At 37.6% G+C, this 25,216-nt stretch overlaps 1 protein-coding gene across 1 annotated transcript; it reads right to left on the bottom strand.

The window, feature by feature from the left end:
- Positions 1–21,080: 21,080 nt before the first annotated feature.
- CER1 (cerberus 1, DAN family BMP antagonist) lies at positions 21,081–24,832 on the bottom strand. Its single transcript, XM_011930393.1, has 2 exons — positions 24,271–24,832; positions 21,081–22,492 (listed from the first exon to the last, which is right to left on the bottom strand). The coding sequence occupies exons 1-2, from the start codon at positions 24,775–24,777 to the stop codon at positions 22,196–22,198; spliced, it is 804 nt and encodes a 267-aa protein (XP_011785783.1). The 5' UTR covers positions 24,778–24,832; the 3' UTR covers positions 21,081–22,195.
- Positions 24,833–25,216: the final 384 nt, after the last annotated feature.

Below are 25,216 nucleotides of genomic sequence, written 5' to 3'. Positions count from 1 at the left end.
CCAATATGGGAGGAAGCAATGCTTTGATAGGTCATCCTCATCCCTCATCTTTTGAAAAAATATGGATTGATGTAGAAAGCAGAGGAAACAGGTGCTTTCTAAGAAAAAAAAAATTGTGAGTAGAGTCCATTTACAACAGCTTAATTTAAGTAAATAGAATTAACAGAGCCCCAAGTTCATAGGGAAGTAAAATGGGTCTAGAAAAATGATTTTAAAAATCCTTCCCTATCAAAGCATAAATAACATATTAAAAGTAGGACAATTTTGATGGTGCCAACCTCTTTGCATGAAGGACGGAGACTGGGTGAGATGTTTGTTGGGAGAGTTCATTATAAAGAAAATAACAAAAAGGAAACAAATGTCCTAGCAATAGATAAAGTGGGCGTCCACGGCTGAACTAGGGAAGCAAGTTCAAAATTGCAATATGGCTTCAGGGAATCTCTGCCAGCAGGAACAATCGAGAACGTAAGAGTGGATTTGGTCACCAAGAAGTGGGATGTAGTACGGGAAGAGAGCGAAGGGCAGAAGCAACCACAGTACCTTTAAGGATCAGATAGAGAAAGAAATGATTCAAGAATCTCCTGTTTCGATTACTTCCAAATCAATATATCCAGCCCTGCACTCTATTGGGCTCCAGAGCCATAAATTCTAGAAACCCCACTAAACACTTGTTATGAGGGCTCAAATGGGTGCAAAGCCTGTAGGACCAGTCATGAAAAATAAAAGAGAGTACTGGTGTTCTTACACATGTCAGGTTAAGGTTCTCTGTCTCCCTTTCTCTAAGAGACTACTTCTTATTTGTTAAGGAGAATAAAAAATATCTACTAATCTCTTGGATAGTGCCCCTTTTATTTTTAATGTCTTTGCCCCTCAAATATATATATATGTCTTCATTAATAACTTAGCCAGAAAATTGTCACTTTGTACCCCAGATAAAGCAAAGGAAGTTGTAAATGATTTTGTCATTGGTCCACAATTTCTGGCATAGGAAGAGTAAATGATTTAAAAGAAAAAAAAAGAAGTTTCTGCCTTGACTGAGAAGTTATCGGGGACGTCTTTGCAGAGATTTGGCTATAAGACCAAAGGTCATACATCTACCCTTTTTCACTCCCATACATGAAGGGAAAAATGACAACTTGGGGGTCTAGGGCACTTCCCATGCATTCTTTAAAGGATCAGATATAGTTTTGTTTGTTTGTTTGTTTGTTTTTGAGATGGAGTCTCTGTTGCCCAGGCTGTTTTTGAGATGGAGTCTCTGTTGCCCAGGCTAGAGTGCAGTGGTGTGATCTCAGCTCACTGCAACCTCCACCTAGCAGGTTCAAGTGATTCTCCTGCCTCAGCTTCCCGAGTAGCTGAGACTACAGGCGTGCACCACCACACCTGGCTGATTTTTGTATTTTCTATGGAGACGGGGTTTCACCATGTTGGTCAGGCTGGTCTTGAACTCCTGACCTCAGGCGATCCCCCTGCCTCAGTCTCCCAAAGTGCTGGGATTATAGGCATGAGCCACCACGCCCAGCCAGATATAGTTTTAGCTTTGTGGTCTAGTCTTTTTGCAATTATTCAGTTCTGTCAATGGATTGCCAAGTAGCCATAGACAATATGTAAATGAATGAACATGGCCATGCAATAACATTTTATTTACAAAAACGAGCAGCAGCCCATATTTGGTCCCCATGAATCAGAGTTTGTGAATGAATTCCTGCTTTGTGAATGATTGGAAACTCTTCACCTTAGAATGGAGAAGGATATAGTGGAGGGAGACTGCCTACTTTTGTTCCCTGACTCTAACACTACTAAGTATGTGTTACTTAATTACTGATGCCTTCATTTCCTCATCTGTAAAAAAATGGATAATAATAGTCATCATATTAGATCATATGAAGATCAAAGGAATCAATATACATCAAGCATTTAGACCTGAATCTGGCATGAGAAATGACTCAGTAACTGTTATTACAGTTACCTTCAGGTGGAAAGCTGAAGCCAGTGGTGGGTAACATCTAAATATGATTTGCACAGTGCTTTGGATAAGAAATAAGAGTATATAAAGGCCTTTCACTGGCTTTTATCTCTTGCTGTCTCACAAATTTTTACCTCATTGGCATTTTAAAAATCAAAAGAGCCCTATTCCAAAGCAAAGAGAAAATCCCAGTTATGGCAGGTCCCAGAAGAATATTTCCACAGACCTTCAGACTCAGTGTGTTCAAAAACCAATTTCACTGCCACCCCAGCTCTATTTCTCCCACTAGTATTGCAATTTCAGAAACATCTGTTGTCTAAGCTTGAAAACGAAGAACATCTGTCTCCTGCCTCTCAGTCCATTCGCACCCAGTCACCAAACTCGATCAATTTCACTTCCACGAGATCCTTCGAAGCCATTCATTTCTTTGCATTCCTACAGCACTGAGTTCAGGTTGTCATTATTTTTCACCTGTACTACAGCAGTAGTCATCCTATCTCTTCTTGCCCCCACCCCATCCATTGTACACAATTATCACTCATGAACTCTTCCATAAAAGCAAAGCTAACCACTCTCATCACTCTGCCCATGTCTTTATTGTAAAATGAAATCTTAGCATGGCATAAAAGTTCCTTAACAATCTGACCTCTTCAGTCTCATCTCTGCTGCTATCTCTCAACTCCTTCCTCTGCCTTTCCTTCCAATGTACGTTACAGTAGCACTAAACTGCTTACTGGCCCATCATTTTCCCTGCTTCTCTGCTGCTAACTCTGTACTCCTCTTTCAGATCTCTGGTAGTCTCTTACTGCTGAACAACCAGACTAAGTTAGGCACCTTCTGTTGGGCTTCCACGGTATTCTCTTGACTCATCTATCACAGATCTTACCACGCTGTAATGATCTGTTTGCTTATAAATATTCCCCAGAAGACAGTGAGCTCCATGAAAGAACAGATCCAGTCTTATTTGTGTTTGTCTTTCTATTTTTCCCACAATGCTATGTCCATTATAGGTGTTCAGTAGTTTGGTTGAATTAATACACAATGAAACTAAAAAGTACAAAGGAAGAATGAGAGTGGTTGGCAGGCCCTTGGAGGAGGGATCTATATCTAGTCTTTGATACTGAAGGGTTTGCAAAAGTCCAGGGAGGGGAGGGAATTGGTGGAGGACAGGCAGCGGGATGGTCAGGAATCCACAAGTCTGAAGAAAGGTTGATCATAAGGCATGAGGAAAGACCATTAGATTTAGTGACTAGGATTTTCCTGGAAAACTCAAGAGTAGATTTTTAATAACTAGGTAATTAAACTGAGAAGAGAGATTATTTAGAAATAGAGACAGTAGGCATAGCTGGTTTTGAAATGAGTTAACGGCTTATCTCCTGTTTGTGTTTCAGGATGAGGAAGCGTGAGTTATGTCTAAGATAAGATCATAAAAATAGAAGAAAGACAAGTTAGAATTAAGAGTTAAAGTATGGGGCAAGAGCACCAGTAGAATCAAGAGTCCAAATAAGAGGATTCCCTTTGCTAGGAGAATAGCTACTTAATCTCCAAAGTCAGAAGCAAAAGAAGAGCCAGAAAGTACCCAAGTGTGAGGTTTTGAAGGAGTGAAGAAGAAAGCTGAGAGTTTAACTTTAATGGCTACCATCAGCTATATGTGGACATAGAATGGGAAGTGCTGAGCTCTCAGAAAGTGAAAGGAAAGAGGAGAGTGCTGAGCTCCAGGAAAGGAGATGAAAAGGCAGAAGGAGACAGTACTTCTTTACTTCGCTGAGGTGAAGAGAATGTTGAATGCAGAAATGAATCTCCAAGTCCTTCAAGGAAAATCCTGGTATCAAAAGTAATAAAAAAAAATACTTTCTGTTATATCTTATGGCTCTATAACACTTTATAGAATTAACTTTTGTTGGTTTACAAATATACTATAATAATTCAACAGACCTGCTTTGAGTTCATTGTACCTACACCTAATAAATGGGAAAATTTAGGCCATCTGGAATTTCACCTTTTGACACATTGTGGGAAACCTCAGCCTTAGCTGATAAAAATGTGGTTCACATGGATGCAACAGGAAATAAAGATGCCTGAGAAAATCCCATAGGCAATACGGGCTCAAAGTGTGGTGATGAATAGCCTGGGGCAAGCAAACACTATGAAGGAATTCAGTGGAATCAATGGTAAAAGATTGACCAACTACTTAGAAGACACTGACCACATGTGGGATTTATTAACTACCTATACTGCTTTGGATAGCAATACCTACCAAACTCACACATATGTACATATTCTTTGTCAAGGAATAAGTTTCACTACAACTGCATTACAAAAACAAAAAGTCACTTCCAAACTCTTATCTGCTCTAGCAGACAACCTTCTTACTCCCCCGTCTTCTTTCCCACTTTTTGCTATTGGGAAAGAACCTGGAGATAAAACTCTACAAAACCACATAGGCAAATAATGACATGGGGTCAACCTCAAGTTTAGAAAACCCTGCCCCAGAAATCATACCCAGGACTGGATTTGTGAAAGCCAGCATTCTGAGAGACTCTTCCCTGAAGCCATCTGATCACAGTTGTACTGTCATTTATTAATTACCAAGGGAACCACCAGCTGTCATCATGAAATCTTTTCTAGGCACACTGTAAATATTAAAAGAGCATATTAAAGTTATACCGTATGTAGCAGCAGCTGATGCTATTTTATGAAGGCAGTATTAGAGAGCATGCAGAGTTATCACACTACAACACCCATGATCTCTATTTCTTACAACTGCCCTGGAGCATGACGCTGGGCCACAATTTTAACTCTTTAATCACAGAGGGGAGCAATTTGACTGACACAGAAGCCAACTTTATCACTTAAACCAGAGTGTATAGTTAATTATATAGATGCCTTTTTGTACATTTACCAGTCAACTTTTTATTCTAAAAATGAGGGCAGGAGGATTTTCTTTGAATTTTCCTCGGGCAGGAAAGAGTGTTTCCCCTGTCTTATAGGTGAAATCAGTGTGTAGGAGTGGCTCCTAGGAGCCACATGACCTATCTATCTTAGTTTAGACTGTGTGTCAAGCGCAGTGGCCATTCTGGCAAGATAGGACACTTGTCTGATGAACTTTGTGAAGTTAACCCAGAGCTAACCTGAGGCTTATTTGGGTTATCTCATAAGACTTACTGCTTGCTCCCCCAAAATCTTCCCCATTGGTCTGTCATAATGTCTGAAACTTGTACCACTGTACTTGAGAGAGAGAGACAACTGGGTCCAGAATCTTCTGTTAAAATGCAAAATATAGATGATAGTTTGGAAATATTGTCTTAGGAATGATTATAGTATTCTTATTATATAGGAAGATATTCTTAGGAGATGCTTGCTGGAGTATTAAAGTGGCAGTGTCGGCCAGATGCAGTGGTTCATGCCTGTAATCCCAGCACTTTGGGAGGCTGAGGCAGATGGATCAGGAGTTTGAAAACAGCCTGGCCAACATAGTAAAACCCCCTCTCTACTAAAAAAATACAAAAAATTAGCCAGGCGTGGTGGCAGGTGCCTGTAATCCCAGCTACTCGGGAGGCTGAGGCAGGAGAATCACTTGAACCCGGGAGGCGGAGGTTGCAGTGAGCCGAGATCGCACCATCGCCCTCCAGCCCAGGTAACAGTGCAAGACTCTGTCTAAAAAAAAAAGGTGGAAGTGTCTTGATATTTGAAATTTACTTTCACATGTTCAAACAGTACAAAAATATGTAGTGAATACCATATACACTCATTCATACAAGTCGAGATATAAAGCAAATATGACAAAATGCCAACAAATTGTTGAATTAAGGTAGAATGTACAGAAGTATTTTTGGTACTTTTTTTCAGCTTTGTTTTAAAATCTTCATAATTAAAAAGTGAAAAAAAATTAGATATCTGACCATACCCCAAAACCCACTGAATCTGCATCCTTGGGTATGGAACCCAGAAAAAGGCATTGCCAGTAAGTGCCTGAAGTAAGTTTTAGGGCCAGTAATAGTGGAAAATTATTGAACTATAATGCTAAATACTGATGGAAGAATAAGTGTAATGACTATGTGATAAAAAGTGCAACTTAGAAGAAGGATGGAGCAAGATGGTAGAGTAGTACTCTCCAGTGATTGTCCCCCAACAGAGATATCAATTTGAACAACTACCCACATGCAAAAACACCTTCACAAGGGCTAAGAAAAACAGATGAGAGATCACAGTGCCTGGTTGTAGCACAAAAATAAGAAAAGATGCATTGAAGAGCGTAGAAGGGAGAGTTTTACATTACCTGTGTCACCCCTTCCCAACTCCAAGCAGCATAGCACAGAGACAGACACTGTCCACTTAGGGGATAGAGAGGGACGTGAACTTAGGACATTCTCTTGGGCCCCAACACTGGGCCCACCATTGTAAAATTCAGTACCATGAAAAATCCCCCACAGTCTTTTACACAATTACCCTGCAGAATGAGTCTCAGCACCAGTCAGGTCTATACTACCCCAGATTTCAGGCTTGCATGGTGAACTCAATCTCTTTATCACCATCAGGCCAACTTCAGTGCTTCTGGGCTCCATACAGCTCTCAGCAGCAGGGAGTCCTCAGTGTCCTCAGGCTTCTGGTATGCCTCAGCACTACACCAACCACAGCAGGCCCCAGGCTTCAGGCAAAGCTGAACCAGCCATAGTGGGACCCCTGGGCTTCTGGCAGGCCAGAAGCCTGGGGTTTCCCAGTGCTATGCCAGCTGCATCTGTCCTGGGCTTCTGGTATTTGTGGTGCACCTGGCTTCTGTGTGCCTGTTGCAAAACTTTCTCAGAAAAAGTCAGTTTGTGAAGACTGTAATAAGCACATACTTCTTCAAATGCAAAGAAATCAACACACGACTACAAGGAATAAGAATAATCAAGAAAAGGCTGGATGCAGTGGCTCACGCCTGCAATCCCAACACTTTGGGAGATCAAGGCATGGGGATCACCTGAGGTCAGGAGTTCATGACCAGACTGGCCAACATGGTAAAACCCTGTCTGCGCTAAAAATACAAAAATTAGCTGGGCATGGTGGCTGACGGCTGTAATCACAGCTACTTGGGAGGCTGAGGTGGGAGAATCACTTGAACTGGGGAGGTGGAGGTTGCAAAGAGCCGAGATCATGCCACTGAACTCCTGCCTGGATGACAAGAGCAAAACTCCATCTCAAAAGAAAAATAATAATAATCAGGAAAACATGACATCACCAAATGAACAAAATAAAGGGTCAATAACTGATTCTAAAGAAATGGAAACGCATAAACTGCTTGACAAATAATTCAAAATAATCATTTTAAGTAAGCTCAGCAAACTTCAAGAAACAGAGAATCAATGCAATGAAGTGAGGAAAACAAGTGACCAGAATGAAAAATGTAATACAAAGACTAAAATAATTTTAAAGATTCAAACAAAATCCTAGGAGTGAAAAATACAATGAATGAAATGAAAAATTCAATAGAGAGCAATAGGTCATAGACTTGATCAAGCTGAAGAAAGAGTCTGTGAACTCTAAGACAGAGTACTTGAAATTATGCAGTTCCAGGAGAAAAAGAATAAAATGGAATGGAAAAAGCTTATGGGATTTATGGGACATCAAAACAGCAACTGTTCTAATCAAAGCAACTAAAGAAGAAGAGTAGGATAAAAGAGCTAAAAGCTTGTTTAAAAAAATCATAGAAGTAAACTTCCCAAATCTGGAGAAATATATCCAGGTACAGGAAGATCAAAGGTTTCTGATCAGATTCAATCAAAATAAGAATACCCTAAGACATATTATAATCAAATTATAATCAAACTGTCAAAATCTGAAACAAAGAGAGGATCTTAAGAGCAGCAAGAGAAAAGATGCAAATGACATATAAGAGTGTTTCAATATAGCTAGCAGAGACTTCTCAGCCGAAATCTTATAGGCAAAGAAAGGGTAGGGTGATATATTCAAATTACTGAAGGAGAAAAAAACCTGCCAGTCAAGGATAATGTACCAGCAATGCTGTCTTTCAGAAACGAAGGAGAGATACTTTCCCAGACAGACAAAAGCTGAGGGAGTACATTGCCACCAGACTTGTCTTACAAGAAATGCTAAAAGAAGTTCTTCAAGCTTAAATAAAAGAACGCCAATGAGTAACACAAAAACACCTAAAAGCATAAAACTCATTGGTAAAACTTAGTACACAGTCTAATTCAGAATACAGATGCTCCTGAAACAATGGACATATCATAACCACATCATAATTTCAGGAGCACCTGTATTCTGAATTTATGATAGGGTTATGATATCCCCATTGTAGGTAAAAAACATTTCAGGTTAAAAGTGCATTTAATGCTGGCAACACAGCAGACAGTCCCTGATTCATCATAGTTTGACTTACAATTTATTGACTTCGCAATGGTGACACACATCCTGTAGAACCCATAACCCCATCATAAGTCATAGGAAGCTCCTCAACCTGTGATGAGGTTACACCACAATAAAACCATCATAAAGTAAAAAATTTGTTGGTTAAACCATTGTAAGTTGAGGACTAATACTGTAATAGTGGTGGATAAATCATTTACATCTTTAGAATGAAGGTAAAAAAAACCAAAACTATTAAAAATAATAACAGCTACAATAATTTGTCAAGAGACATGCAGTACAAAAAGATGTAAATTGTGATATGAAAAATTCAAAACATTGGGAGAGTGGAGTAAAAGTGTAAAGATTTGTTTTACTTTGCAATCAAAGTTAAGTTTTTATCAGCTTAACATAACCTACTATAACTATAAAATTTTTTGGTAAGCTTCATGTTAACCACAAAACAAAAACCTATAGTAGATGCACAAAAATTAAAAAGCAAGGAACTGAAACATACCACTAGAAAAAATCATTTCACTACAAAGGAAGTGAAAAAGCCACAAAGCCACAAGTGAGGAAGGAAGAAACAAAAGATCTAGAAAAAAAAAAAAAAAAAAACTAGAAATAACACAATAGCAGTAGTAAGTCCTTACCTATCACTAATTACATTGAATATATATGGATTAAATTTTCCAATTGAAAGACATAGAGTGGCTGAAAGTATTTTAAAAAAACACGACCCAGTGATATGTCGTCTACAAGAAACTTACTTCACCGCAAGTGCACACATAGACTGAAAGTGAAGGGATGGAAAAATACATGCTATGCAAATCGAAACAGAAAAAGAGCAGGAGTAGTTATGTGTATATTAGGCAAAACAGACTTTAAGTCAAAAAACATAAAAAGAGAAAAGGAAAGTCATTATATAATATTAAAGGAATCAACTGAGCAAGAAGATATAACAATTGTAAATATATAACCACCTAACATCAGAGCATCTAAATATATAAAGCAAATATTTATAGGTATAAAGGGAGAGATATACTGCAATAAAATAACAGTAGTGGACTTTAACACTCCATGTTCGGCAATTGACAGATCATCCAGACTAAAAATCAATAAGGGAATACAGAACTTCAACTACACTGTAAATCAAATGGACCTAACAGACATATACAAAACATTCCATTCAACAGCTGCAGAATATACATTTTTCTAAACTGCACATGGAACATTCTTCAGTATAGATTTTATGTTAGACCACAAAACAAGTCTTAACAAATTTAAGAATACTGATATCCTATCAACCATCATTTCTGATCACAATGGTGTAAAATTAGAAATCAATAACAGGGGAAACTTCAGAAAATTCACAAATACGTGGAAATTAAACAACATAATCCTGAACAACTAATGGGTCAATGATAAAATTAAAAAGAAACTTAAAATTTTCTTGAGACAAATGGAAATGGAAACACAACATACCAACCTATGGGATCCAGAAAAGACTGTTCTAACAGGGAAATTTAAAGAAATAAACACCTACTTCAAAAAAAGAAACAAGAACTTAAATAAACAACCTAACGTTACAAATTATAAAGCAAAACAAAGCTCAAAGTTGGTAGGACAATGAAAGTAATAAAGATCAGAGCATTATCAAATGAAATTAAAACTTATAAAACAATAGAAAAGAACAGCAATTTTGAGTTGGCTTTTGAAAAGATTCTTTTAAAAATCAACAAACCTTTAGCTAGAATGAGAAAAGGAAAAGAGGACTCAAATAAATACAACCATAAATTAGAAAGAAAATATTACAACTGATTCAGCAAAAATACAAAGTATCATAGGAGACCATTATGAACAATTATAAATAAATTGGATAATATAGGAAGAATGGATACATTTCTTGACACATACAACCCACCAAGACTGAATTATAAACAAATAGAAAATCTTGACAGACTATAATGACTAAGTAGATTGAATTGGTAATAAAAAATCTCCCATCTGGTTTTTGTCATTAGTTCTGTTTATGTGATGAATTACACTTATTGATTGGTGTATGTTGAACCAGTCTTGCATCCCAGGGATGAAGCCAACTTGATTGTGGTGGATAAGCTTTTTGATGTGCTGCTGGATTTGGTTTGCCAGTATTTTATTGAGGATTTTCATATTGATTCTCATCAGGGATATTGGCCTGAAGTTTTCTCTTTTTGTTGTGTCCTGCCAGGTTTTTTGTATCAGGATGATGCTAGCCTCATAAAATGAATTAGGGAGAAGTCCCTCCTTTTCAGTTGTTTGGAATAATCTCAGAAGGAATGGTACCAGCTCCTCTTTGTACCTTTGGTAGAATTCAGCTGTGAATTTGTCTGGTCCTGGGCTTTTTTTGGTTGGTAGGCTATTTATTACTGCCTCAAGGATCTAGAATGAGAAATACCATTTGACCCAGCAATCCCATTACTGAGTATATACCCAAAGGAATATAAATCATTCTATGATAAAGATACATGCACACATATGTTTATTACAGCACTATTCACAATAGCAAAGATATGGAACCAACCCAAATGTCCATCAATAATAGATGGGATAAAGAAAATGTGGTACATATGTACCATGGAATACTATGCAGCCATAAAAAGAAATGAGATCATGTCCTTTGCAGATCATGATGAAGCTGGAAGCCATCATCCTCAGCAAACTAACACAGGAAGAGAAAACTAAACACTACATGTTCTCACTCATAAGTGGGAGCTGAACAATGAGAATACATGGACACAGGGAGGGAAACAACACACACTGGGACCTGTCGGGGGCCAGGGGGAGAGAGAGCATCGGGAAAAATAGCTAATCCCATGTGGGGCTTAATACCTAGGTGATGGGTTGATAGGTGCAGCAAACCACTATGGCACATGTTTACCTATGTAACAAACCTGCACGCTCTGCACATGTATCCCAGAACTTAAAATTTTTTTAAAAGTCTGCCATCAAAAAGAAGCCTAAGATCTGATGGTTTCACCACTGGATCTTCTCAAATGTTTAAAGAACTAACAGAAACTCTTCTCAAACTCTTCTAAAAAATCAAAATGAAGCAATTACTTTTAAACTCATTTGAGGCCGGCATTACCTTGACACCAAAGTCAGATAAGAACACAACAAGAAAAGAAAACTACAGGCCAATATCACTAATGACATGGATGCACAAATCCACAGCAAAATACTAACAAACCGAATTCAACAGCAAATTAAAAAGATCATTCACCATGATCAAGCTGATTTATCCCAGATATATAAGGATGGTTCAACAGACATAAATCAATAAATGTGATGCATCACATTAACAGAATGAAGGACAAATCCATATGATTATTTCAATGGGTGCAAAAAAGTATTCAACAAAATTCAACATCTTTTCATGATAATAATTCTCAAAAAATTAGGCATAGAAGGAAAGTACATTAATAAAATAAAGGTCATACCTGACAAATTCACAGCTAACCTCACATTTAGTGGAGAAAATTTGAAAGCTTTTTTCTCCAGACAGCAGAAACAAGACAAGAATATCTGTTCTCACCACTTCTACTCAACATATTACTGAAGGTCCTAGCCAGAGCAATTAGGCAAGATAGATAAATGAAAGACATCCAAATTGGAAAGGAAGAAATTATGTTATCCTTGTTTGCAGATAATGTGATCTTACATATAAAAAACCCTGAAGACTCCATCAAAAAAAATTAGAATTAATGAACAAATTCAGTAAAGTCTCAGGGTACAAGTCAACATACAAAACCAATAGCATTTTTACATACTAACAGCAAACTATCTGAAAAGAGAATCAACAAAATAAACCCATCTGAAAAAGCTATCAAAAAATAAAATACTTAGGAATAAATTTATTCAAGGAGGTGAAAAATTCTACATTTAAAACTGTAAAGTGTTGATGAAATAATTGGAAGAAGAAAAATAAATGGAGAGATATTCCATGTTCATAAATTGGAAAAACTAATATTGTTAAAATGTCCATACTGCCCAGAGATCTACAGATTCAACACAACCTCTATCAAAATACAAATGATATTCTTCACAAAATAGAAAAAACAATCCTAAGATTTGTCTGGAACTACAAAAGACACCAAATAGCTAAAGCAATCTTGAGTAAAAAGAATAAAGCTGTAGGCCTTATACTACCTGACTTCAAAATAAGCTATAAAGCTATAATAACCAAAGCAGCATGGTACTGACATTAAAAAGAGGCACATGGACAAATGAAGCAGAATAGAGAGACCACAAATATATTCACACACCAACATCCAACTGATTTTTGACAAAGGCACTAAGAACACACAATGGGGAAAAGTAAATGGTGTCAGGAAAACTGGATATTCACATGCAGAAAAATGAAATTAGACCCTTATGTCATATCACACATAAAAATCAACTCAAAATGGATTAAAGACTGAAATGTAAAACCTGAAACTATAAAACTACTAGAAGAAAAGAGGGAAAAAGCTCCATGACATTGGTCTAGGCAGTGATTTATTTTGGATATGACCCCAAAAGCACAGGCAACAAAAGCAAAAATAGACAAATGGGTTTATAGCAAACAAAAGCTTCTGCATAGAAAGGGAGCAATCAATTGAGTGAACAGACAACCTACAGAATGGGAGAAAATATTTGCAAAATATATGTCTGTTAAAGGGTAATACTCAAAATATGTAAGGAATGCAAACAACTTAATAGCAAGAAAATGAATATAGCAGTCCCCCCTTATCTGTGGTTTTGCTTTCTATGGTTTGTTACCTGTGGTCAGCCACAGTCTGAAAATATTCAATGGAAACATTCAGAAATAATCAATTCATAATTTTTAAGTCGTGTGCCATTCTGAGAAGTGTGATGTAATCTTGCACTGTCTGGCTTCATCTGCCCAGCATATGAATCATCTGTTTTTCCAGCATAACCATATTATATATATGCTACCTACCCTTTAGTCACTTAGCAGCCATCTCTGTTGTCAAAATTTTAAAAATAGTATAAATAGGGTTCTGTACTATCTACTGATTCAAGAATCCACTGGGGATCTTGACAAATATCCTCTGTGGATAAGGGGGAAGCTACTGTAATCCAATGTAAAAATGGGCAAAGGATATGAATAGACATTTCTCCACAAGATATATACAAATCTTTAACAGACATATGAAAAAAATGCTCAACATCCCTAATCATCAGGGAAGTGCAAATTAAAATCACAGTGAGATACCACCTCACACCTGTTAAAACGACTATTATCAAAAAGATGAAAGATAAGCATTGGTGAGGATGCGGAAAAATTAGCACATTATTGGTGGGGATGTTAATTAGTATAGCCACTATGAAAAACAATGTGGAGCTTCCCTAAAAAACTACGAACAGAAATACTGTATGACCTAGCAGTCCTACCAGTGGGTGCAGATGTAAAGAAAATAAAATCAGGATGTCAAAGAGATATCTACATTCCTATGTTTACTGCAACATTATTTACAATCACTAAAATATGGAATTAAGCTAAGTGTCCATCAATAAATGAATGGATAAAGAAAATGTGTTATATACTCACAATGGAATACTATTCAACTTTAAAAAGGAAGGAAATCCTGTCGTTTATAACAACATGGATGAATTTGGAGGACAGAATGCAAAGTGAAATAAACTAAGCATGAAAAGACAAGTACTGCACAATCTCACTCCTGTGGAATCTAAAACAAGAAAAGCTCTTATAGAAGTAGTAGAATGGTCATTACCAGGAGCTGGGATGGTTGCTAGGAACAGGTTGGGGGATGGTCAAAAGACAAAATTTCCCTAAGGAGGAATAATTCAAGTGATCTATTGTACAACATGGGGCTACAGGTAATAGTACATTGTATTCTTGAAAAAACTAAAAGCGTAAAGTATTCTCACTACAAAAATGGTAACTATGTGAGGTAATGTGTTATGGTTATTAGCTAGATTTAGTCATTTCACAATGTTATTTACTTCAAAACAATACGTTATAAGCAGTAAATGTGTATAATTTAATGTCAATTTAGAAAATTGTTTAAAGAGTAACTTATTTTAAGGAGAAAAAATCAACATACTTAAAGACCCTTATTTCCTCTGAGCTAAAAATGCAATTAAGTTAATGGGTAGGAGTAATATCACTCCTTAATTGCATAGAACTGAAATCTAAAGAGCCTGGAAGAGAGTTTCAGTGGAAAACAACAGGAGGATCAAAAAGGGTTAGGAGAACAGCACGATATTTTCTTTCTAGAAGAAATCTGAGCAGGAATGCAGAATTCATATGGTGAGAATTCTTCAGTGACTCCCTACCTCCCCATTATCTGACCTTGCAGCAAAATCCCTTGTGGAGCTTCAAAAATATATAGACCAATGCCTGGTGACCCCCAAATGCCATCTTCACCCATTGGAACAGTCTCTCTGTATTTTAAAAGCTCATAGGTAATTTTAATACACAACCAAGGTTCAGAAGCAGTTGCCTATAGAATGAAACCCAAACTCTCAGCCAGGAAAATTCTGTCTTCTCCAGGGCAGGATCCTGTCAGCCATCTTAGTCCTCCAATAGGCACAGTGCTTGACACTTAATAGACTCTAAATAAATGATAATTAAATTAATACATCAATGGGTTGGGTGGATGAATAGACTTTAATAAGGAGCCCTGAGGCATTAAAGATAATTTGCATATCCTGAAATGAGGGTAAGAAAGGGAAGGGAGCCCAAGGGGCAGACCAGAGGCAGGAAGCAGGAAAAGTGGATGCCAAAGAAAATTCTACCCAATTTGCAGTTTTTCTTAGAGCGATGACAGGATTTATAATCTCCTTTAAGGACAAGCGGGAGAATGGGGTATAGGGTCTTTTTTTGTTCATATATGCACATTTGGGAGCCCCTTCAATGAGGAGTTTACACTATGTTCTCATAATCCTGTAAAGCTACAGGACATTATTTTTCAAGGCTCAAAGACACTATTAAATCTCGTGGATCCCAGGCCTGAAGAGGGCATACTTTCCGTGATTTACTTGAGCTGGAGTAGGATGTTGACCCTGTCTATCCATTTAAGTTTTCACCCATTTCTTGTCTTAGGTTTCGGCAGGTTGCAGGTTTCCTTCTAATAACGTCATTGTGACTTATAAAATACCCTTATTGGAAATTCCTGTTTTTTGTACATGGGACATGAAAGAGGCGTGTTTCCCTTAGCTGGCAGACAAGAAGTTGTCATAGTTCCTTGAAAACATTATTAACCAAGTCCCCACCCATAGGTGGGTCCCTGGTGATTATTTCTTTTGGAGGAAAGGAGGAGGAACAAAACAGGGTAAGAGGGAGGAAACCCACGAAATGAAAATCTGACTCTCCCCTGGAAATGTGGGTGGATAAATGAGGCCTCGCTTTTGGAAAACTAGTATTACAGGAAAGTCCATTCCTTTGCTCAGGGTACTATTACTCACTCATTTCACCACTGCAGACTCCTGCATGTGGGTATTAGATTCAACAAGGTGAAGAGGACCCACTAATGTGTATTTAAAATTCATCCTCTATTCTCAAAATAGAAAACCAACTTTTCTGAGCTCCAGATGAAGAGGTTAATTCACATGATTTCCAAGGTTTCTTCCAGCTCTCTGGCTCACCTGGACTCCAGGCTTTCTCTCATTTACTATACCTGCTGGTAAAATGTTTGTCTCATGAAAATGTTTGAGAAGCTCATCAAAATTTCGGACTTTCTCCCCTGAAGTACGCCCATACACACATTTATGTACACTCCAGGGCGGTTCATGAGCCCCTCTGAAACTACTTTTATAAACCCATACTGGCTGGGCGTGGTGGCTTGCGCCTATAATCCCAGCACTTTGGGAGGCCAAGGCAGGTGGATTACCTGAGGTCAGGAGTTCAAGACCAGCCTGGGCAACATGGTGAAACCCCATTTCTACTAAAAATACAAAAATTAGCCAGGCGTGGTGGTGTGTCCCTGTAAGCCCAGCTACTCAGGAGGCTTGAGGCAGAAGAATCACTGGAAGCTGAGGCTGCAGTGAGCTGAGATCACGCCACTGCACTGTAGGCTAGGCAACAGAGCAAGACTCTGTCTCAAAAAAACAAAACAAAAAAAACCTCATACCTTCCTAATCTGCTCGAAAACTCCCCATACATTCTTAAAATGTGCTGGCTGCTATTCAAAGTTTCCCAGACTATGTACACTAACCCATCCTTCTAAGAGTGGCTCCCAAAATTCCTTCATTTAGCTTACATGTATTGAGCATTTACCCCTTATAAAACATTAAAATCATGTTTTATGTATATGTGTATATGTTTATGCATGTATGCAAATGGAAAGCATACAACATACAGCATATATTAGGAACAGAAGGGCAATAAAGATGTATACTTTGTTAAGGTATATATAAGTTATTATATAAAGACTTGCCATTAAGGAGTTTATAATCTAGAAGGAAAGATAAGACAGGCAAATAAACAACGATAAATTAAAAAGTGGGCCGGGTGTGTTCCCTCACGCCTGTGATCCCAGCACTTTGGGAGGCCGAGGTGGGCGGATCATTTGAGGTCAGGAGTTCGAGAGCAGCCTGGCCAACATGGTTAAAGCCCAGCTCTACTAAAAATACAAAAATTAGCCAGGTGTGGTGGCACACGCCTATAATCCCAGCTACTCGGGAGGGTAAGGCAGGAGAATCACTCGAACCCAGGAGGCGGAGGTTGCAGTGAGCCGAGATTGTGCCACTGCACTCCAGACTGGGAGACAGAGTGAGACTCCATCTCAAATAATAATAAAAATAATAATAATAATTAATTAAAAAGTTGCAACAGCTGTTGCCCAACAGCCATTTGCTCTTTGTTCCTTGATTTTGTTCCACTGCTCAATTATCCTACACATAACTCATTTTATTTAGCTTTTTAAAAGGGACGGAAGTGGGAGAGACATTGGTATGTGAATATTGAAGCATGATGCCTGGAACTGCAACAGCCATGTTGTGACTGAAAGTAGTTTTAGTTTGTAGAGAACGCACTGAAAGTAACAGAGCAGAAAGATGAAAGGAACCAGAGTCCTTGATGGAATGATAGAGCTGCTGACTTGACCAAGCAAGGAACTGGCTGCCTTCCAGACTTCCTGTTAGAGACATAGTACATTCCTTCTTAACACAGTCTGAGCTGTGTTTCCTGCTACTGGAGTTGGAAACATCCTCACTGTTACAGGTGCGGTAAGACAGGCATGAATAATGGGCTCTGGGAATCAGAGAGGGGATGGACTAGTATTAGATCTTTAACTTTGAATTGTATGTATCTATGTGTGTGTCTATATATGTGCATATATTTGCTACATATGTATACATAAATATGTATGTTATGTATATTTCTATCTTTGCTATCTTGGGACAATATAACATAGTAAGAAAGAACTTAGGCTTTGGAGTCATTCAGCTTCTCCTATTCCCTAATAGTGATACTGTGGGAAGGTTATTTATTTATATGAGCCTTAGCATCTTTATAAATATTCCCTACCTCATAAGGTTTCATGAGGATTAAATAAAATGATGTATAGAAAGTGTTTGGCACAGTGCCTGACACATGATGTAACCTCAGTAGATGATACCTATTGATATTTTTTCTTTCATGCAGACAAAAAATATTTATTGAGTACCTACTGTGTGCTGGCCCCTTCCAGACATTGATTACAATCCTGAAAGAAACCTCCTGCAATATGATACCTGTTTTCATGGACCTTATAATTTAATTAATGATGACTGGAATAAAGATATAATTAAAAGCTGATATGAGTGCCAGTAAACAAAGGTTTCAGTGTCATGAAATCATGTTAGACGTGAACCCGAACTTGCCTGAGGGTTAAGGAAGGCTTCACTGGGACAGTGGTTTTGAGCCTGGGGGTAGGGTGTGATGGAGAGATCATCATTCTAGAATATATGGAAGAGTAAACAAGTAGCAAAAACATGCAATTACTTGTTCCTGGACAGTAGGATTCTTAAGCTCAGGGATTATATTTAGATAATCATATACTCATTTATTCATATTCTTTGTCCCCAGCACAGTGACCAGGCTCATCAGAGACACTCATATGTATTTGTGGACTGAATGAATGAACCCCTCCAACTCTCATTCTCCCTGTCAAAAAAAAAAATGAGTATAAAATGTCTACTTCTAGGAGATAACAAATATAAAGTATCTGAGCACATAGTAAGAACTCAATAATTAGTAGTCCTTATAAAAGTACTATTATCATTGCCTTAAAATTTACATACATTATCTCTGATACTACAATGTAAGCTCAAGGGTGGCAGGAAATGTATCTTATTTATCTTTGAATGTCTCAAGGTTCTTAGCACAGTGTCTTGCATAGAATAAATTAAATTATCTGTAAAAATTCAGAGGATAGATAAAAGTCTTATTTAGGAATTAAATTGACAGGTTAAAGAAGTTGTGCAGATTGAAAAAATCAAAGCTTGGTTAACTACTCTCTGTAAGGAATACTTAGCTTCTAGAATAGAGATAAAATATAGATGGGAAAAACCTCTAAAAACTTTGTAAAAGCAAACAAGAATTATGTGTGATGAAAAATGCCCTTAAAGAACAATTAATAGAGAATATCATGTACATAATTCAAAATGCATTGCTTTAATGTCACCATCTCAGAGACAACTCAATCTAATCAATCTCTAGCATATTTTAATTATTTGCATACCACTTACAGCCATCTGATATTTTTCTTTTTGAGTTGATTGATTAATTGATTGAGTTTCAAATGACATATCTCCCCCAACAGAATGTAAGCTCTATAGGAGCAGCGATCTTGTCTGACTCGTTCACTTTTTGTATTCATGGCACCTAGAGCTGTATCTTCTACATAGTTGGTGGACAAATAAATACATGCTGACTAAAGTAGCGCATATTAAAATAATACTACATATTGTTTATGGAAGTATGTATCAATTTGCAAAATCATAAAAGGGAATTCAAAGTATAAGCAGGAATTTTTAGGGGTGTGGTGTTTTATAGGCAAAAGCTTGGGGAATAAAACTCAGTATGGTGGTCGTAAGGAACTTTACTTATATCTGAAATGGCTTATTAAAGAAAAGACTAGAAGCAAAAGATGACAAAATAGTAACTATTTATTTTGGTGATGGGAATTTCAGTGTTATGTTATTCTTTGCACTTCTCTGTGTGTTTTCAATTTCTCAAAACAAATTTAAAAATAGAAGGTCTGAATGGAGAAGAATAAATTAATCCCTTGTAGTTTTACAGGATCTAAAATTCTCTGAAGTGTTGTTATGTACACTTGATCATCACAATAATTTTGAGGTAGTTATTACCAGCCTTATTTTATATGAGAGGAAAATGAGACCAAGATTTATGAAGAGGCATGCCATGAGGACCAACCATGTCGAGGAAATATTTGCCTGATAACCTGACCTAGAGATGATTTCTTTTTTGAGATATAACATCAAAATCCTTCAGATATGAGAGAACTAGATAAGAGGTAAAAAGAAATTAGCTTTGAGGCCTATAGGCAAGAGACTTGGAAGAGCTCAATATAAACTGACAAAGAATAAATGAGCAAATATTTTAATTCAAAATAGAAAATATTCTCCAAATGATCTTAGGCAAATTGCTGAAACTTTTAAAGGCTTGCTTTTCTTACCCGTAAAATACAGTGATTACCTACTTTATATAATTTTTGTGAGGATTAAATTGTTTACTTTTTGTAAAAGACAGCACGGTATCTGGCACTTATTAAATGTTCAGTATTTGTGTTTTTCCTCTTGGTTTCTTATGCTTCTACATATTATGTTCAACCATTGTAAACTACCTTTTTTGTAAGTAAAAATGATTGAATATGAGCAATTTCGTTGAGTTTCATGCAATTATTCTATAAATGTAAGGTTTGATACCACTATCAACTATCCCATCTAGAATTTACATGCAAGGGAAGGGCAGACCAAAATTTGAACAAAACAGATAATTGTTTGGGGTTTGGGCTTGAGAGTCTATTTGCAAGGATGGATGAAAGGGATTTACAAGTATGTAAGGAGGAGAAGGACAGTCCAACTGGCAGAGATGGGTTTTCATAATCAGGGTTAGGCAATTGCAATCATGACAGCTGTTTGATAGCTTTTGGCACCAAAATATATTGACCAGCTGAGATATCATTAATGCTTAACAATTTTATCCTTATGACCATATCTTGGCCAACTAGGTTGCCTTTGACCACCAAAGGGTATAATAATATATTCCAATGTAAATGCCATATGTGTATCTGTGTAACTCATATTCATGTTGATGTATTGCATAATATACACTAAATATAAATGCCTTTGCATCTTTGGAATGTCATGTTAGATGGTGTGATTAAAGAGGAATAGAATTAAAATATAAATTGATTTATTTAAAACAACAGTTATTCTGGGAAATGTGTGTGCACTAAAAGTAAAAGAAACTTAATTATTAAAATAATTTTTAAAAATAAAAATTTGAATAACTAGTCTAGAAAAAGTAGTCTGACTGGGAAAAGGCAGTTCTGTACCATATATGTGTAAAAATTAATACAGGCAGGAGAGAGGTGATTGAGAGACTTAACCAGAAGGCTGCTTACAGATCAGAAGAAACCCTTGGACCAGTGTCATAAGTCTATGAAGATATTCCAGAAATGCTTCGAGTTAGGTAATCTCCTGATAGTACCTTTAAATTATGAGATGAAACAAATAAGGGAAAAATATAAGAACATTTTTCAGAATGCTTTGTATACTAAAATTTAATGCATTAAAATATCCAGAATATTTTCAGAACCTGTAATTTTGGCATTTGCTGAATAAAATTTATAGTACAAAGTTGTATTAAATAGCAAAAAACAGTCATTCAAATATAGAAACCTTACTCCCTAACTCAAAATGCATGTGAGTAAATAATTTCGCCTTAAGATTGAATTCTTGGGGGTTACTTTCATTAGCATCTCTGGATTGATCTTTAAACCTGGTAGTGGTCATGTATTTTTCCTTCCTCATAATATAGGTACTTGTTTGGCTACCAGTGATTGTTCCTCTTCCCTATATAAACTACTAAAAGTAACATCACTATTCCTTCTTCAAAGTCAGACACCTGACATTAAGTACTTTATATGAGGAGTATTGTTAAAAAGGAGGCAACCAAGCAAATTACTCCTTACATCTGTGGAAAGACTTAATCATCTGATAGAAGTCAAGTAAAACACTGCTTGGATTGCAAAAGTAACTACAAGTATGAGAATCTTTCCTACAAATACTTCACCTACCCTCCCTCCCTTCCTTCCTTCTTTCCTTCCTTCCTTCCTTCCTTCCTTCTTTCCTTCCTTCCTTCCTTCCTTCCTTCCTTCCTTCCTTCCTTCCTTCCTTCCTTCCTTCTTCCTTCCTTCCTTCCTCCCTCTCTATCTTGCTTGTTTGCTTGCTGGTGATTTGACACACTATTAAAGAAGCCCATTTTTATGGTCTCACTTATTTCTTTTCCTTCTTTAGAGGGAGGGTTTTTACCCAAACTTGGAGAAAATACATCACGGAATATTAGTAGTGGAAAGGATTTTAGCTATCATCTAGGTTGGGTCCCTCATTTATAGATGAAAATCTTTAGATGGAGAAAGGTTTTATAACTTAACATTCTACGGCCAGTTAGTGGCAGAGCTGAGACAAGGTCCCAAACATGTACCAATAACTAGACTAATATCATTTCCTCTATCGTTCTATCTTAAAACTACTTTTCAAGTCACCTTTCCCTGAAAATGTTACGTACCCACTTAACATTTTCAGACTGAATAATCAGCATCTTTGCTGTGTGGTTTTGCTTTTCAAAGGTAATAGTGGGATAGCTCTTTAAGTCGAAACTCCTGGGATAAAGGAATCCTGGGAGCCGGCATGTAGGAAGTGTCCATCTTCATGCTCCGTCTTCACCTTGCACTGGCACTCCTCCACCAGCATCACCACCTTGATCACAGAGGACACTTCAGTGCAGTTCAGTGGCAAGTGCATCGTGGTGAACTTGGCAGGCAAACAGTGAGAGCAGAAGGTATGGGAGTGCTGCTCAGCTCCGGGAAAATGAACAGACCCGCATTTCCCAAAGCAAAGGTTGTTCTGAACAACTACTTTTTCACAGCCTTCGTGGGTTATAGTCTAAAAAGCAAACACATTTCCATTACGTTATTTTGAATTATTTCTTTAACACACATAATGCAGAAGCTAGGGACTGTAAATCTGAGGACGATATACACTAAAAATTTCAAAGCTTTCCAATTTTGGATATAATTTGCAATATGCAAGTGATGGTATCTATAAGGGCATAGAACCACCTCAATTAAACTTTCTTTATTGAGGAAATTATTAAATAGCCTTTAGGGAATCCCTAAGTTAACATAAAATATTTTACTCTATGCTATTAGTGCCAGACTTTAAGAAATTTTGTCTAATTGGATGTGAGCAATTGAAAAATTCTAATGGTAATTATCTTACATAAGTAATGTGCCTTGCCTTTTTATTCCTCACAGTGCTTTGTGCATAGTAGACTCCCAATACGTATTTGTTAAATTGATCGTAGAATAGATCAGAACACTATGGGTTTAATTCTATCCTATTCTGCAAGACCTGTAGTACGTTCAAGTCTATGAAGTTGTATGCAAGCAGAGTTACAATGTGTATGCCTGCAAATCATTGTGCATTACCTCACCTGTACCTCTCATAACTCCAAGCACCTAGCTTTATGTGCCTTTCAAAATATGTAAAAGTCAAACGTCTTAATTTTAATCTAATTAGCAATAGAATTCAAAAGAAGAATTTCAAAGGAAATTTGATTGCCTGATTCTTAGGAGTAATTTTCTAATTGCACATGGCCAACAGAGTAGTCATTATGATTTGATAATTGACTTGTCATTGCTACATATCCTTGCCTTTTCAGGCAGAATACTTAACTGCCTTGCACAGTCAATTGCCCTATTCTACTGCTTGCTTAGTTGGGTAGCATTACTTGACTATAAAATTTTACTCTACCCTGCATTGTTTTTGGTTCAATGTCTTCATGTTTAAGGACCTAATGCAAGTTCTCAGTTTTAATTTAACATTTGGAATGTAGGTATTGCCAGAACCAGAGGAAGTAGACAGTAGGGTGCCCCTTTGTCTTAATAGCGTGGAATTGATCATAATAACTACAAATCAGTCAACACAATATGAATCAGGAGAAATAATCTCAGGGGAGGAGATATAATCTCACATCAAGATTGATTTTTTTAAAAGCTCATATGAGAAAATAAGTTAAATGAAATCACTTTTTTGCTATCATAATACTAGAAATGATATGACAACTTTTGCCTGAGAACCTCAACATACTTTGAGGTTGTGGGATAGCTTTAGTAAGCCATTAAAGAAGCCCCTCATAAACCTATAAAGTAGTTAAGTACGGAATATAGGGATTAAGACCATTGTAAATGGATATGAGAGTGTTTGGGGAGGAGTCCAATGCACCCCACCTTATCAACAAATGGAGTTGACCTGCTCATCCACATATTAATAGAGTGCAGAAAGATAGCTACAGAGGAATTCTGGTGATTACTCTAAATTCTCAGTTTCCTGAGGGTACAGTCTGACTCATATCTCTGAGTAGATCACCTCCAATGCAAAAATAAATGAATAAAACAAATCTCTGTGTCTTCAAAGTGAATGATTACTGATATTGACAGTATCATCATATCATTCTTGCAGCATTTCCAGAATGCCAAGAAAAAATGGAAAGGTCAGAAGGAAACTTAACCTTTGCCAAATCCTATGATGAATGCCTAAGGACCAAATCTGTAGTTAAGCTCGAGTCAGGCTCCCAACAGCCTTTTCCCTTACTCTCCATCCATCCCAGCTGTCCACTACCACCTACAAACCCTTACCTGCTCTCCCCACAGAACACATACCTGGCTGAAAGGCACTGTCCTGCAGGTCTCCCAATGTACTTCATGGCTTTTGATGGGCAAGATGACCCCCTGAGAAGCCGGACTTTTTCTGAACATGAAGTGGTGCCAGAATTTCTTGGCTTCTTCCCGAAGAGGAGATTTCTCCATTTTCATCCCGTCTATCGGCTGGATGAGGGACTGGGTCCCAGGTGGGAAGTGCTCACTATCTGAGTCCCTGGATGGACGCATTTCTCTCTCAGGCTTCTTCCAGAACCTGCCAAATCTGGACAGCATCTTCTCTCTCTGCCTCTGGCCTTCCCCTGCAGGGCTGGTGCCTACAAGGTGTGGCACTGCGACAAACAGATCTGGCTTCTCCTCAGCTTCTTCATAGTTGCCTGTGGGGAGCTCTCTTTGATTCCTTGGCAGGAGTGCAGGGGAAAGAGAACTCTGATTCTGGCGGCCATCCTGGTGCCGTGTGGCCTTTCCTAGAGGCAGGAGTACTAGCAGCTGCAATAAGAGGAGATGCATGCTGTCAGGGGCCCAAGCTTCTTTTGTGAATGATGAGGCCCAAAGGAGAGGCTCATTCTCTGCAGGACTGGGAAAAAGGAAATCTTATATATAGATACCTGCCTGGTGGGATGGGAAGGCAGGTGGTCAGTAGCCAGGCAGAGTAAACACATTTATTGTTTGCTTGAATTGTGTAGTGCTAACAGCCTCCTGCTGTCACTTTGGTTTTGTGTATTTTAAAAGGCCCCAGTGAAAGCCTGGGACCCAGGGGGTAATTAGATGAGAGTTTAGCTATGTCTGAGGCTTAAAGAGCAGTATTAGCAAAGACAACACATTCTTTGCCTAAATTTCCCATGGCTGTTGTCAGAAGAAGGACTAGAGTCAGCTCACATTTGCTGTGCATCTGCATTGTGCTGGAATAGAATAGACAAGATATGTTGCTGTGAGAGAAGTATATTGG

Source organism: Colobus angolensis, unplaced genomic scaffold (genome assembly GCF_000951035.1).
Source record: "Colobus angolensis palliatus isolate OR3802 unplaced genomic scaffold, Cang.pa_1.0 Scaffold86, whole genome shotgun sequence".
Classification (NCBI taxonomy): Eukaryota; Metazoa; Chordata; class Mammalia; order Primates; family Cercopithecidae; genus Colobus; species Colobus angolensis.
Note: the sequence above shows the minus strand (reverse complement) of the source record. Positions and strands in the feature narration are given on the sequence as shown.